This window comes from Callithrix jacchus, chromosome 9 (genome assembly GCF_049354715.1).
Source record: "Callithrix jacchus isolate 240 chromosome 9, calJac240_pri, whole genome shotgun sequence".
Classification (NCBI taxonomy): domain Eukaryota; kingdom Metazoa; phylum Chordata; class Mammalia; order Primates; family Cebidae; genus Callithrix; species Callithrix jacchus.
Genome location: NC_133510.1, coordinates 99,774,932 through 99,792,247, shown reverse-complemented (window position 1 = coordinate 99,792,247; position 17,316 = coordinate 99,774,932). Strand labels below are relative to the sequence as shown.

The window sequence follows — 17,316 nt, the reverse complement described above, 5'->3', positions numbered from 1 at the left end:
AAACTCCATCTCTGACTTCAACCCATTCTTATGCAAGAAAAGGTAACTGCTCTCACAAGAGAAAGCATGACTCTGAAAGCGGGCCCATCCAGGGACTAATACTGCATTTTGGTAACTAACTTACTATGGTTTGAAAACAGTTTCAAACTTACCTTTAGCATGCTAAGAGTGACCTCATTGTTCGTAAGATGATAAAATGAACCTCCATCATCTTTTGAGTTTATCTCTATAAAGACACAAAATTTGGGAAGGACCAAGGATATCTATGGTTAGTTTAAATATTAATTTTAGGTTTATTTTATTTTATTTTGAGACACAGTCTGGCTCTGTCACCCAGGCTGGAGTGCAGTGGCACAATCTCACACTACAACCTTCACCTCTTGGGCTCAAGCCTTCTTCTCACCTCAGCCTCCTGAGTAGCTAGGACAATGGGCACACACCAACACACCCAGCTAATTTTTGTATTTTTTGTAAAGATGGGGTTTTTTGTAAAGATGTTGCCCAGGCTAGTCTTGAACTCCTGAGCTCAAGTGATCCAGCTGCCTCAGTCTCCCAAAGTGCTGGGATTACACACCCCAAAGTGACCTTCTGGTCTTCCATTTCAAATCTTTTTGATTCCACCTTCAAGGCATATCCAGAATCTGGCTACTTCTCACCACCTCCACTGCTACTACTCCTATTGAAGCCATCATAAGCTCTAACTTGAATAATTCAATAGCCTTCTAAAAAGAAATATGATTATACTCCACAATTATTCACCCTTTTAGTACCCTAACCCCATAGCCTAACCTAGTCTCAATACAAAAACCAGAGTTAGGCTTTAGAAACTTTTAGCTCTTCCTCTTAAAACTTTTCCAATGATGTTCCAACTCACTCAGAATAAAAGACAAATCTTTTTATTATGACCTTCAAAGCCTTCCATAATCACTCTGTTATCTCCTTGACAGCATCTCCCTAGAACTTTCACCTTTGTTCACTCTGCTTCAGCCACACTGGGCTCCAGCTGTTCCTCAAGCATGCCAGGGGCACACCCATCTCAGGGTCTCAGTATTTGTTCACTTTACCTAGAATATGCTTCCTCAGAAACTCACATCTCATTCCCTTTCCTCTTTTAGACATGTCCTCAAATATCATCTGTTCAGTAAGACTCTTCCTGACAACGCTATTTCAAATTACACCTACTCCTGTACTCTCTGACTTGCTTTTCTGCTTTCTAAAGCACTCATTACCATGTAACCCACAATACCTTTATTCATTTGATTTACTGTATTTTTCTATCATAACAAGTTGTTTTTTGTTTTTTGTGGTTTTTTTCTTTTGAGACGGAGTTTCGCTCTTGTTGCCCAGGCTGGAATGCAATGGCGCGATCTCGGCTCACTGCAACCTCTGCCTCCTGGGTTCAGGCAATTCTCCTGCCTCAGCCTCCTGAGTAGCTGGGATTACAGGCATGTACCACCATGCCAAGCTAATTTTTTGTATTTTTAGTAGAGATGGGGTTTCACCATGTTGACCAGGATGGTCTCGATCTCTTGACCTCGTGATCCACCCGCCTCGGCCTCCCAAAGTGCTGAGATTACAGGCATGAGCCACCGCACCCAGGCATAACAAGTTTTAAGAGAGTATTTTTGTGTTTATTTTCACCGTTAGATTCTCAATTCTCAAATAACATAGGAGGTAATAGATATTTTTCGGTTATAAAATCAAATTAACTATTTTATTAACACAGGAAGCCAGGAAAATCAGTAGCACAAAACAGAGAATTAAGAATCATATCCTATTTCACTTAACATAATGTCCTCCAGTTCTATTGATGTTGCTACAAATGACAGGAGTTCATTCTTTTTTATGGCTGAATAATATTCCATTGTGTATATATACCATATTTCTTTTTCTTTTTTTTTTTTTAGAAGGGGAGAAAGAAAGAAAAAAAGGAATGAAGGAGAGGAAGATGGAGGAAGAAAAAGAGGGAGAGAGAACAGGAATATTGTTTTATTTTAAAAATGGGCATTGAAAACCTCTTTTATGCCATTAATTATGCTAAATAATGGCCGATCAATATTTCATTTAAACCTATGAGTAGGTGTGATGTGGTACTGACAAGAATATATATTTTGTGTATTTAAAGTGGAGAGCTCTATAAATGTTTATTAAATTTACTTGTTCCAGATCTGAGTTCAAGTCTTGAATATCCTTATTAATTTTCTGTCTCATTGATCTATCTAATATTGATGTTGAAGTCTCCCACTATTATTGTGTGGGAGTCCAGAGAGTCTAAGTCTCTTTATATTTCTTTATCCATTAATTCATTTTTCTTTAATCATATTTTTCATTAATCATATTTCTTTATCCATTAATCCATTGCTGGACACTTAGGTTGATTCCATGTCTTGGCTATGGTTAGCCCCCCTCCAGGGCTCTCTAAAATTATTTAAAATAAAATTATTCAGATACTAAGTCTGTTCACCCTGCCTTACCTATCCACTTGCATAGCAACCACAATAAAAGCTCTTGCTCACGTTTTCCTCCCACTGTCCTCTGCCTCCTGAGACACAGCCTAGCTCCCAAGTGCCCGTCTACCACTGCTGTGTGCCACACTCTTCCTCTTGGAAACTGTAACTGTTTTCAATGGCAGTCATATGATCTGTTGGTCTCATCATACCTGAATTGTGAAAGTTACATTTTAAATTAGAGGCCTCAGTATTACTCTGATATCAAAACTAGACAAAGACACTACAAGAAAAACAACAGACCAATGTCTATTGAGTATGAATGCAATTGTCTTCAACAAAATGCTAGCAAACAGAATCTAACAGGTAAAAAGAATTATAGGACAAGCACAGTGGCTCACACCTGTAATCCCAGCACTTTGGGAGGCAGAGACAGGCGGATCACTTGAGGTCAGGAGTTTGAGACCAGCCTCATCAACATAGAAACCCTGTCTCTACTGGAAATGCAAAAAATTAGCTGGGCATGGTGGCAGGTGCCTGTTGTCCCAGCTACTTGGGAGGCTTAGGCAGGGAAATCACTAGAAGCCAGAGGCAGACATTGAAGTGAGCCAAGCTCCTAAACCCACTCCATTCCCACATCCTAACCCTTTGGTCAAGTTCACCGATGGCCTGCACTTGGCTAAATCCAAGCTCACACCACTGCACTCCAGCCTGGACGAAAGAGTGAAATTTTATAAAAAAAATTATAAACCATGATCAAGTGGCACTTATCCCAAGAATGTAAGGCTGGTTAAACATCCAAAAATCAATTAATGTAACACACCATATCAATAGAATAAAAAGCAAGAACCACACAATCACCCCAATAGATGCAGATAGAGCATTTAATAAAATTCAACACCTTTTCGTGATAAAAATCACTTGATAAACTAATAGCAGAGAAATTGCTCAACCTGATAAAGGATATCTATGAAAAACCCACAGTTAACGTCATACTGAATAGTGAAAATCACCTATTTTTAAGGCAACCTCTAATACAATTGGAAACTACCCTATGGCCCATAAATCCCATCCATGGGGTATATGCCCCATAGAAAGATACACTATGCCATGTGGGAATGCAGCACGGCAGCAATATTCCTTGGAAACAAAGTGCATGTGCAGCAATGGAGGTGCACATTCCTTCTTATCCAGCCTTTCCTCTACTGGTGCACATGCACTTTGTTTCCAAGGAGCATTCATGGGGGATGTTCATGGCCTAGAATACTATACAGTCAATACAGTGGACCAAAGCAAAGCAGTAGACTTGGAGTGATTTCAGTGACGTTTTCCTGCATGGGAAATACCAGATGCAAATATTTTAAAATATAATGCGCTATCATATATTTACACATACATGACAGAATTTATAATTTATTTACAAAATGGCATATTTACAAATATAATAAATTATAAATTTATAATTATGTTAATAAATTATATATTTATAATTATGTTAATAAATTATAAATTCTATCATCTATGTGTAAATATATGATAGTGCATTATATATACAGTATATGAATATGGATATATATATGTGCATACACCTAGACATAAGTATATAAGTGTTCATTATATGAGCATAGAGAAAACTGTGGAGGAATATAAACTAGATCACTTATATAGATTAGTGGGGGCAGTGAGTGTAGTTAGGGATAGGAAGGAGAAAGGGAAATAAGCAAAAAATAAAACAATTACCTTTCAAGTTTGGTAGGTTTGGTTTGCTCCTGTCAGTAATTACTGTTTGCAGTTTATTTTCTGGGACACAATTTATTGTTGCAGCCACACTTAGGAAAAAGTATGCTTTAACAAAATAAAACTTATTTAAGAGATGCGGTTGGCCAATTGTAACCAGAATGGCAGGCAAGCCTTTATTTCTTAATTCATCAATTGCCTAAAAAATGAAAAAAAAGAAAAAAGAGCAAATTAGAGAAAAATTTTTTTCAGGTATTATTAGCTTCATTCTTTTGCAATCCACATTTGGTGTTGGATGAAGGGATATAGGGCTGGGCATGGGATATTATAAATGGGAGTTCTATTGAGAGAGCCATGTAACATCAGAACCATCTCAACAGTTCAACAACGCTTCTGTAGTTCCCCACCAATTTCCGACCTGTGCCTCATGAGGCCAGCTCTGCCATTGTGGCTGAGTAAACCTGGTGCTCAGAGTGAAGGATGGGATACTTTAACAAAACAGACAAACTGAAAGCTCATTAGCCACACCACACACATCGGCCACTCTCCTATAGTGTGAGTAATCAGGGCTACTACTACAGGAAAAGGAAAAAATGGGCAGACAAGCAATCTCCCTACGCTGCTTAGAGTCCATGGTCAATCATTAGAACCCCTTCCCGTATACACGCTCAACCTCCTGGGTCCTCACCTAAGCAAACACACTTCCTTAGCAAAATCACAGCTCCAACTCTGAAATCCAACACTGAGCTCTCTTAGGGCCTGCATTCCTGTGGTGGATAAAGGCTGGAGAGAATCAGGCAAACCACACAAACAGTCCCATGTGAAGTACCCAACCAAACCTCAGCACTGCCTGATAATATTTTGACATTTTGTCAGTCCGTTCACTCTCTTTTTTAAACAACCATTTTACGTCTTTCTTTCCTCTAAATTCTAACTCTTCCTTCCCTGTTCTCTTCCCAGCCAGTGACCTTGCTTCCTCCACTTCACTAGGAAAACTTAAGCAGTCAGAGTAGAGCATGCTTCTCCATCTGTTTCACACACCTGAGTATCTGCCCCCCACAGCTCTACCTTCCTTTCTGCTACCCAAGGCTAGCATCACCATTTAGGCCATTGTTCCTTCCTCCAATGGCCTACTCAGCCATTCTTTCCTATATCATAAATATGCCACTCTCTACAAAAACATTCCTATCAGCACACAGCCATGCTTCATCTCCTCCATTTTAATAATCCAAAAACTCTCTGTATCCCAACTTCCCCATCCAGCCACTACCCTGTTCTTTGCTCCTCTTCACAGTAACACTCTGAAAGAATTCTAGTTTCTATACTTTCGTTTGCTCCTAAACCCACACCATCCCTACATCCTAACCCTTTGGTCAAGTTCACTGATGGCCTGCCCTTGGCTAAATCCAATGTTCAACTATCAGTCTTCTGATCTGATGTCATTATTTTATATGCCAATTAAACTGTCACATGCCATCAACTGTAAAATGGATTCTGATTTCAGAGACATTAAATGTAAAAAAAATGCATGTTTAAGACTCAGTGAATTATTATACTTGATTCATCATCAAAGTTTGATACTACTGATCACCCACTCTTTCTGAACATGCTTTCTCCTCTTGGCTTTCAGGCCACCACACTCCCTTGGTTTCCTTCTTATCCTACTGGCCTCTCCTTTTCTGTCTTCTTTAGCAAAATCGCAGCTCCTACTAAACCAACTTGCTGCTTCCTCTTCTGCTGTTATACCTCTTAATATCGGATTGTCCTGGAACCCTGCTCTCCTTTCTCCTCACTCCCTCCCCTTAGGTGATCTTAATCAGGCTCATGGTTTTAGGTTCATCTGAAGGCTGATGAAATCACAGCTTCTCTGTAAATCTAACCTCTCTTCTGAACTCCAAATTCACAGAATCAACTTCTGACTCAACTCTTCCACTTGGATGCCTAACAGGTATCTCAAACTCAACATCTCTCAACTCATTAACTCCAGCACACACACAGACACACAAAATGCAAGCTCTTTGAGGTTTGGGAATTTGTATTGTGGTTGCCTAATGTGTTTGATTGACAGCATCAGAACAGTACCTGGCACATGGTGGGCTCAAGGGATTAGGAAAAGTAATCCCTTTATGGCATAAATCCATCAGGACATACTTCTGCTCAAAAGCCTCCAGTGGCTCTTCATTTTGCTCAGGTAATAGCCTAGTTACAATGGCCCTACAATCCCTTCACAATTTGTCCTCTCTAACCTTATCTCCTACTGCTCCCCATCATTCACCCAGCTCTAGCCACACTGGCTTAGATGTCCCTCGCCAAGCTAGGCAATCTTGACTCAGGGCCTTTGCACTTACCTTTCCCTCTTTTTAGATTGTTCCTTCTCCAGATTTCATATGACTTGCACCGTTAGCTGTTTCAGGTCTATTCACAAAAGCCACTTCAGTAAAGACTAACCTGATTACCCATTTAAAATTGCCATCTCCAACATAGCCCCATGCTCTCAATTCCCTCTATGCATAGCTCCATTTATTTTCTCCCATAGCATGGTTCTCCTTCTAAAGCACTATATAATTTACATATTTATTATATATTTACTTATATATCATGGTTATTACTAGTCTTGCCCATTAAAATACAAGCTCCATAAGAGCTCAGAGTTTGTCTGTATTGTTGATTGACTAATGTTGATTGACAGCATCAGAACTAATGTTGATTAGCAGCCTCTTGCCTTGCACACAATAGACTCTTGTTTTTATTTGTAGAATTAATATATAAGGCAGATGTTGGGGCTATCTATTTTGGGGAGAAAAGAAGAAAAACTATCTGCCTTATGTAAACAAAAAAAAATTCCATTGTTTGGAAGAGCTTGAAGCATGAAACGTCAGACTGGTTGGGAGAAGGTTTCTCTTCTCTTTTCTCTCCACAGCAAACAGTGATTTAATGAGCCTTGACAATTACACACAAACACTTGAGGATCAAAAGAAGATTAATTAGTAATACTATTTAACACTCCCTTCTTTCCCTTTATGTAAAAAAATTAAAAATAAAGCGTACTCTGAAGAGTCTTAAGCAGACCAACAGTACTGTTTTAACTAATTAGCTAATAGAAACTGAGTGTCCATTATATTGTTAGTCTCCTTTTGCATAAGAAGAAATCATCAGACAGACATTCTTTTTATACCAAAAACCACTCCCTAAGAAAGTATTTTAGGATGCCCTGGCATTTAAGATGGAAAAGAAATAAATATTCTTAGATATCCCAAGGTCTTGGAACACTAAAATGAAATATGAATATGTATTTCTATCTTCCTAATATGAGTTCAGGCAAATTGCTTATAAATTAAAACAAATTTTTAGGAAAAAGAAAAAAACAATGAATCATCTGAAGGATAATTAAAAGTGAACTCTGTGGAATAAAATGCACAGTAATAGAAAAGTAATAAGATTACATTTAATAAAAGTTAGATATATTCCTATTAAAATTATGGAAGACAAAAATAAAGCAATTTTGAGGAAATATCTCTCAAAATTATTTAATTAAAAATATATATCTTGCTTAATGCTGTTCCCAGCAGTTAAAAAAATAAAAAGCATGTGCATCTATCTGCATTAACTGCCACCTAGTTCTATGAACTCCTTCTCCATCCATAGCCCCCCTTTAGCAATGGTTGTGCCACAGCTCTGCTGCTCTCACATTTTCTAGTAGAGACAGACTGTCAATACCCCTAAGATTTTTTTAAATTATTATTTCAAAATATTCACATACTACTATTCACATATTTAGATGGGCAGTCGAATCCTCTTTTGGTGAAAGATACTGGGAAACCAGAGGAGCTGCTTATGAAATGCCAAATGAAAACATTCCAAACCACTGACTCACAGACAATCTCAGTGCTGGGAAGAAAATAGTATGAGTGAAAACTATTGCATATGTGGGCTATGGCAAAATGCAGAAAATCCTTTTCTTATAAAGTCAGTCATTACTTTCTAGGTAATCAAGATAAATATTAAGTTTAGAGATTCTTGGCACACACAGCCAGATGAACAAACTAAATACACATCCGTAATTGAGAAATAGATTCAGTAACGGCTATTTGCCCAACCTGAAAACCAGATCAGTTTGATCCAGTCCTACCTCTAATCTCAGAATTTTGAGATAAAACCTCATTACTAAAAATAGAAAAGAAGGCCAGAAGGTGGCTCATGCCTGTAATCCCAGCACTTTGGGGGACCAAGGAGGGTGGATTGCTTGAGCCCAGGAGTTTGAGACCAGGCTGGGCAACATGATGAGACCCTGTCTCTACAAAAAAATACAAAAATGAGCCAAATATGATGGCACATTCTTGTGTTCACAACTACTCGGGAGTTTGAGGTGGGAAGACCACCGAGTTCCAAGAGGTCGAGGTTACAGTGAGCCATGGTAGTGCTACTGCCCTCCAGTTTGGGTAACAGAGTGAAACCCTGTCTCAAAAAAAAAAAAAAAAAGAATATTATATAGCAGATTTTCAGAATCAAAGAGTATATCAGCCAAATAGATTAGAATGACTCAAAAATTATCCACACTTAGAAAAACATGTTTATAAAATATTATTATCCTTACCTGTATATTTTCTTTACTGGTAAGAGGTTTCCCTGAGTCAAATGATTGAAATAGCTATCAAAATACAAAATAGTAACAGCAAGAACAAGATTATTTGAGTATTCTTTTAAATAAAACATTCAATATGTTCTAAAATAATTTTAATCATTTTTATTGAAAAAGTAATATACACTCTAGTCAGAAAAGACATAGTATAAAGAAAGTAAAAATCATACATAAGTCAACTTCCTTTAAGAAATATAATGTATAGTCGTTTTTCCTACTTCTTTTTGATGCACTTTTTAAATTAAAAAAATAGATTTATATTCCATGTTCACTAATATTGCATCATAATTTTCTTTCCATACCGTTATTTGTAAACTTCAGTCTAACTAGTAGGTGATATTCTATCCCATGAATATAGCCTAATACCCTCCTTCATATTGCTGGACATCTCAGGGAGCTACTTCCCCATCATTATTCCATCATTCAGCCCTAGTTTAAATAACACTGATGACTATTTTGTCTATATTTCTGATTGTTGCCTTAGGACAGATTCCTAGAAGCAGAATTTCTGGGTCAAGAGATATGAATATTCTGAGAAAATTGAGTCTGGCTCAATTTACACTCCCACCCACATTGTATGAAAATGTCAGAATTACTGCACTATTAACAACATTGAGTATTATCACTTAAAAACATCTTTACCCATTTGAGATAAAATTGTGTGGCTATTCAGAATAAATATTTGTGGTTGTTTCTTCCCTTTTTTTGGTGTATTACTTGTTATCATATTTGGCTCTAAATATAATGTTGCATTGGGAAATATTTAGGTTATTTGCCATAGGAGACTGACATGTCCAGTAGGATGCATCTCTCTTGGTACAGAAGGCCCTTTTTAAAAGTTCCCATTGGTAAAATCCAACAGTGATGTCCTCTGCCCCTCCCCCATCCCCCTTGGTCACCAGGAAGTTGCCAACCGCTTCCATGGACAGGCTGCTCACAGGTAGATGTACTGTGAGCAGCACCTGTACCTCTTTGCCTGGCCATAATAATGTTCAGCAAAGGCTAGAAGTGCAGGGAACAAATCTTACCAAATAATAACAGATGTGTTCTACCCAGTCTCTCTGAGAGCCCCAGTTACCCATATGAGTGACCTTCTCATTCGTGCTCTCTGGATTGGTTTTCCCCACTTCCCAGTCTAGCTTTCTTACTTGCTTACCTTACTTCCTTGAATCACTTCCCAAAGACACTATTGTCCCCAAATCCTAGTCTCAGGATCTGCTTTTGAGGGAACCCCCCCAAAAAACAATACATCACAGATAGCTTTTATTGAAAAAGTATTGGTAAGTGTTTAAAAAATTTTTCCCTTCATTGAAGATATTCTTTATTACCCATAATATACTGAAAAGTAAGTAAATGAATCCAAGGGGAAATCCTTGGTGGTATAAATTAAAGAGAGTTTAATAACGGGACTTTAGATTTGGTGATAAGAGCAGAATCCCAATATGGGTATAATGTTAAAAAATAAAATTTTTTTAAAGGCCTGTGAAAAGTTCAACAGTAATCTGTAGGATTTTTTCAGTTATTTCTTTTACAAGTGAAACTTAATTCATTAATCCCTTCTTTAAATAACTAGCCCGCAGCTTAATAACATTGGCACCTATTTTAATTATAAATCCTGAATGCATTTCCTCTTTTAATTACACTTTTTAAATTCCCAACTGAAGCCGGAAAGTTGCAAATTAACTTTGAGAATACGAAATCTGAAATCAGAATCTATTGGGAGATAGATTCACCCACACATTTATCTTATGAAAACTAGTCGATAAAAATGGAGTTTGGAATCTACATGTAAAAATTAGTTTCTGACCTTTTATTTATTTTTTCCAGTGAAAGCAGTGACCATTGAAAACCCTCTCTTGTTTCTCATCCTACCCAACTGGTTTCCCTTTTCTTCCCATCCTCCTGGACTCTAAATGTGAATGACCCTAATATTTAGCCCTCCGACTTCCACTTTTCTCTATCTGCCTCATCTCCAGCTGACTTCATCCAGTTCCATGATTTTAAATCTCTCTTGTAATGTTCCCGAATTTGTCCCTGCAACCCCAACCTCTCCCCTGAATTCCAGATCCTATATGATCTGCACCTACCTATGCAGTGTCTCCACCTGGATGTCTTCTGGGAATCTCATACTTAACATGTTCAACCCCTACCTGGAGCAGCATTCCCCATCTCAGTATATGAAAACATCTTCCTACCAGTTGCTCAGGTTGAACATTCTTCCTTGCCTCCTTTCTCCAAAGGAGAAAAGATACATCCTGTATCCAAACCATCATCAGCAAATGCAGCCAGCTGAACCTTCACAACACATCCAGAACAGGACTGCTGTTCACTCCCTTCACAATCACTATTATGCCCCACTCAGATGATCTGCAACAGCCTCCTAACTAGTCTCCCAATGTATACCCCTGCCCACCCACAGCCCCTTCCCAAATAGCAAACAGTGTCCTTTCATATTTAATTCCTATCATGTCACTTCTCTGCTCAAAACTCTGCATAGTTTCCCATCTTATTTAGAAGAAATTCCAGTCCTTATCAAGCCCTATGAGGTCTTACATGATCTGACTCGTAGGTCCCTTCTCCTCCTTCTCTTTCTCCTCCTCCTTATTGCAGCCTCACTTTTCCTACTTGGTTTTCCTCAACCACATCTTGCAAGCATCTCTTTTAGAACCTCTGCCCTTGCAGCTCTTCCTACTTGGAAGTTTGTTCCCTCAGATCTTTCCATGGCTCACTTCCCTCAAAACTTGCTTATTATAGAGATTCTCCAAACCACCCTGAATATAACAGCACCCCACTGCCCTGGTCACTCTCCATCCCCTCAACTCTGCTTGATTGTCCTTGACAGCCATGTATCACCACTTGACATATACATATGTGCTTAACTTATTTAGTGTTTGTCTTTCTCACTGGACTGTAAGCTCCAGGAAAGCAAGAGCCCCTGCATTGTCTTTCAACTGCTCTATCCCCATGCCTGGAATGGCATCTGCATTCAGTAAGCACTCAAAAAATATTTTTCAACTAATTAAAGTGTAATTAACTGAAGAGGAAGCAAGAAAATGTTGCTAATTTAATCCAGGTAAGAAGATGATTAATTTACGCCACAGAAAATGAGCAGAATAGTCAACCATCTGACTCCAGTCTCTCTCTCTTCCCTCATTCTGTGGGTATCTAGATATATGTATACATATGGATGTATATACATACATAACCATGTACATGTGTGTATCCTATTGCCTAATACACATCCCTCTTGGGATCTTCTGAGCATAGCCTCACACCATATTACAATAAATTATAACGCTATAGCAGTCATACAGAATAATAAGAAGGTACATTTTAGGGGAATACTCTGAAGTAATGATCATACTATATGTAAATATAATATCAGCTTATGTTAGTGGTTTTCAAGACTTATAGCCCATTCCCCAGGTTACTTTAGGTCCTCCAAATCTGAATCCAACCAGTTGGTATTGTGCCTATCAGTCTCACTCCTCACACATACACTCTCTCCCAGGCAAACCGACTTGCTACCTTCTCCCATTTCCTTTGTTGCTGGTCTGGGAGGGCCCAAGCATCTGCCTAAAGCATGATCACCCAGTGCTTCCCAGATCACCATGAAGACCAAAACAGGAAAATAACAGCTCACTCTGATTTAAGTTATGCTTTAAACGTCAACTCCAGTATTCATTTTCAAGGGTGCTTCAATTATTCAGTTTATAAATGCAAATTAAACATGCCAGGTAAAACTGTCTCCTAAAATCAACAAAGGTTAGACAATATGGAGGAATGTTCTCTCCTCACAGAAATCAGAAGAAATTTGAACACATTCTTAACACTTTAGTATAAAGTATGAAAATCAAAGAGATCTAAATAAGATATAAGGAAAGACTATTTTGATTAAAAATATTAACCAGAAATTATAATGTTAGACCCAAAATCTAAGTAGTAGTGGCTGATTGATGTGCCTAGTGAGACTGCCCATGGTAACTGTAATAAAAAGCAACATGCAGCATCCCTGAGCCAGAATTTGATTGCAAAAATCTACTCCAAAACTATGCTCCCTCCTCCATGACACCCTTCCAACCCAGAAAAATGAAACCTCATAAAGTCCTCATGTTAGTTGTAACCAGGCTTAACAAAGAGGTCTAGAATAACAGAGATTGTAAATATACTTCCATGGGAGTGTTCCCTACATTTTAGGAATGTATCCCTCACAGGCAAAGAAATTGCTTTGAATCAAATTGTCAGGTTACCTTCATTTTTCCAGCAGCTTTATAGCCTGCAGGTATTGAACAAGGCATGTTTCTTCCATAGAAAATCTGGGATATCTCATAAAAGGCTTCAGAAAAGAATCTCAAATCTATAAGGACTTCTATCTGTAAAGGAAAGGAAACAATGAGGTATTTAATTAAACAATTTGTTTTACTTAGAAAATAAAAGTATAGAGAAAATCATCAACTTTCTGAGATCCAAAGTTTCTGCTTAATGTTGGTAATGCATTATGAATTAATGTTTACTAGACACAGTGGAAGGAGATGCATGTGTCTATGTGTATCCCCATTTACATGTGCAATGGACCAAGAAGCTAACAGCAGGCGGCTGTTCAAAACAATGGACCTTTATCAGATGCTGTTTACTTCATCAGAGGCAACCATAACATATTAATATTTTTATAATATGATAGCTGTACAAAAGTTTTTAAAAATGAATTTTTTGTTCCCATTACTAAGTATAGCTTAAAAGAAAAACAAAACAAAAGCACTCCTAATGTTCTCCAGCACAGCGAGGAAAGTCAAACTGGTAGACTAACTCCACAATGTGTCAACATAGCGACAACTAATTTTATTTTTAACTTTTATTTTAGGTTCAGGGACACATGTGCAGGTTTGTTATATAGGTAAATTGCACGTCATAGGGGTTTGGTATACTGATTATTTCATCACCTGGGTAATAAGTACAACGCAGGAGAACAGGGTCTGGAGGTAGGAAACGTAAGGCTGTCTCACACCAACTTCCTCGAACTAAATTGAAAGGACAACCCTAACTTTCCATGCCTAAGTAACAAAAGGACCAGAGGCTACTCCCTTTGCAAACCTCCATCCTTTCTGTGCAGTAGACGGGAAACTGACTGACTGCAACAAATCAGACTGATTGCAGGCAAGTTGTCATTTGCACACAAGTATAACTTTGTAACTTCACCCTGCTTTTTTGCAACCAATCAGATATTTGCACAGGAGTATGACCTTTACCTTCACTTCAGCCACTGGTTGGCTGCTTTCTGCAACCAATCAGACAAACTGTGGGCTACCACTTCATTTACATGGGGTGAGCATGAAGTGGCCAATGGGAAATATCTAGGGGGTATCTGGACCCAAGAAGATTCTATAGCCGCTGCTCAGGCCCGCTCCCACACTGTGGAGTATACTTTCATTTTCAATAAATCCCTGCTTTCATTCTTTTGATGTGTCATGCTTTCTTTGCTTTGCTGGGTGCTTTGTTCAATCCTTTGTTCAAAATGCCAAGAACCTGCACAATTTGCAGTCGTGACCCTCTACTGGTGACAAGTATAGTACCCAAGAGTTAGTTTTTTGGTCCTCACCCTCCTCTCACCCTGCACCCTCAAGCAGGCCCGGTGTCTATTGTTCCCTTCTTTGTGTTTATGTGTCCTTAATGTTTAGTTCCTGCTTATAAGTGAGAATATGTGGTATTTGGTTTTCTGTTCCTGTGTTAGTCTGCTTAGGATAATGGCCTGCTCAGCTCCGTGCAGGTTGCTGCAAAGGATATGATCTCATTCTATGACTGCGTATTATTGCATGGTGTGTATGTACCACATTTTCTTTATCTAGTCTACTGATGATAGGCATTCAGGTTTATTTCATGTCTTTGCTATTGTGAATAGTGCTGCAATGAACAATTTTCCTACCCATAATTAATGGCCACTGTCAATTTTAAATATATATATATATTTAATAATATTAATCAATTGACAGCTATACATTTTATAATGTATAGAATACAATCCAGCAGGATCATCAATCCGAAAACTATAGAAAAAGAGTTATTATTTAAATGCATTCATTCGTTCAACATATTTATGAACCACCTCATATGTACAAGCCCTCTTGGAGGTTATGTTTCATTGGGATGCATGTTTAGCTAACTTTCAGTGACACCTGAAGATAACACAACATACAAAGGGATACAGGGCACTCACAAATGCTATTTTCAAGACTGTGGTCAGGAAGGAATTCTCTGTGAAGGAGACCTTCAAGAGAAGATTTGGGAAGGGAATAAAAGAAGATAGACATGAAAATCTGCTAAAGGGACCTTAGGATAGAGGCCATATGGCAGGACTCAGGAAGCAAGGGGAGGAGGTCAGGAGGTGAGTGTGAATACTGGCCATGAAAGGTCAAGTAGAACCTGAAGACCAGAGAAGGGACTTTGTGTGTTATTCCCTGTGTGATAAAGAGTTATTAGAGAGTTTTAAACAGGATAGGGCCCTAACCTGACTTAAGTTTTGAAAGCCATGTAGTGACTTTGTAGAGAATAGAGAAGGGTAAATGTGGAAGCAGAGAATAAAGTACAAAATTAGATTAACATGTAAATATATAATATAGGAAAAGAAAACTCCATTTATCTTCAGCATGTCCACCCATCATACTCTGTTTCCAATTTATTATTATCTTAGGAATCTCAAGAGTGTGTGAATTTTAAAGAAATAAAAATGTGAGCTAGTGGGAAATTGGATATATAATAACTGGAAAATAAAATATAAAATTCAGGAAAATATTTTTAAAAAGAAAGAGAAAATTGCTTGTCTATTGAGTTGCATACTTTGGTCCTTGCCCAAGACACCCTGGGCTCTAATCTCCCCAGTGCCATATAATACCAAAGGAGGCTCTGGGGGAGACATATAAACTCTTTCAGGTTTCTAAATGACCATTTTTCTCATTATCCCTAAGAGGAAACACTTCCCCATATCTGCATGTGGTTAGTTTCCTTGAGTCTTGACTATACGATTGCTGTACAGGAACCCTCTCTGGCTTCAGTTTATCATACCAATCTGACCATTTGAAAAAGCAATTGAATAAATAATGGACATATATTTTCAGAGGTGACCAACACTGCAAACACAAACAAACCAGAAAGCAAAAAGAACTACTCATGAATCAACCATTCACTCACACAAATACAGAACCATTGGTACCCTTTCTAGGTTTGATATGTTAAGAGTGATAAATCTGGCCAGGCGCGGTGGCTCAAGCCTGTAATCCCAGCACTTTGGAAGGCCGAGGCGGGTGGATCATGAGGTCAAGAGATCGAGACCATCCTGATCAACCCTGTCTCTACTAAAAATACAAAAAATTAGCTGGGCATGGTGGCGCGTGCCTGTAATCCCAGCTACTCAGGAGGCTGAGGCAGGAGAATTGCCTGAACCCAGGAGGCGGAGGTTGCAGTGAGCCGAGATCGCACCATTGCACTCCAGCCTGGGTAATAAGAGCGAAACTCTGTCTCAAAAAAAAAAAAAGAAAAGAGTGATAAATCTTTCAAGATGTTGGCAGTTCTAAAGTAAAGCCAGGCCAGCTGATCATGAAGAGGTCTTACAGCTTTCCCTGAAAGACTCTAGGGCACTACAGAAACTTCAGAGTGTGATCTACTGCTCTTTGATTTGTCAAAAAGCATCATTGTGTGTTATTTCCTGACTATGACTTTTCTCTCTTCCCACTCCCTGGCCCCAGTTTACTTCAGAAAGGTCAGGCAGACTCTGCTCACAAAGGCTGTCATCCCTTCCTCTGTATGATCCATCACTTGTTTTCTTTCATTGCTTCTGTCAAAATCCTCATCTGGCTTTTCAATCCTATCATGCCAGTAAGATCCCAGCTTTCCATATACTCCAGACAATGCTACCAGATACCAGATATGATGTCATTCTCCTGATCCAAATTCTACAATTAATTAATTATAGGAAATAAGATTCTATATAAATTTGATAATTAGTTCTCCAACCCAGTTCTCCAGAATTGAGTCCACAGTTCTTCTCTGGTTTTTATGCTACTCTAGGACAAAAACAGCTACCAAGTGCTAACAATAGGATTTTTGTAAAAAGTCATCTAACCACTTTGTTCCAGATTATGTCTTTTGGTGCCCCTCTAGATCTCCTCTTGATGACTTATGATCATTGCAACCATTTCATGCCTCTTGCCTCTTAATGACAGACCAGATTGTATGTGTTACACAATTCGGATATTGCAATCTCTTCATTTCTCTCATGGCTCAACCTCTACAATTCATCTCTTCAGAGTTGGAAATTCAAGACTAGGTCCCTGGTATTCTCAACGTCATCAACCTCTAGTAGTCTCATGTTATCTTCTACAACCTGCCTACTCAAAACCTCTGCTCTAGTGTAACTGAACCACCCCGCCCCCCCCAACGAGTCAGCACTTTCTCACCTCTCTTTCACACTACTAAGAAATGTTCCCTTTTCCTCTCTCCTGC

General features: G+C 38.5%; 1 protein-coding gene across 8 annotated transcripts in view; it reads right to left on the bottom strand.

The window, feature by feature from the left end:
• CFAP54 (cilia and flagella associated protein 54) overlaps positions 1-17,316 on the bottom strand; it is a 363,952-nt gene that overhangs the window by 163,043 nt on the left and 183,593 nt on the right. For all 8 annotated transcript variants that reach the window (XR_013522378.1, XR_004728978.3, XR_013522376.1 and 5 more), the window contains 4 exons: positions 13,074-13,196; positions 8,779-8,832; positions 4,188-4,383; positions 153-226 (listed from right to left, as the gene is read on the bottom strand). Coding sequence is in view for 2 of the 8 variants with exons in the window: in XM_017976307.4 (XP_017831796.4) it covers positions 153-226; positions 4,188-4,383; positions 8,779-8,832; positions 13,074-13,196 (447 nt within the window). In the remaining 6 variants the exon portion in view is untranslated. The remainder of the gene's footprint in view (positions 1-152; positions 227-4,187; positions 4,384-8,778; positions 8,833-13,073; positions 13,197-17,316) is intronic.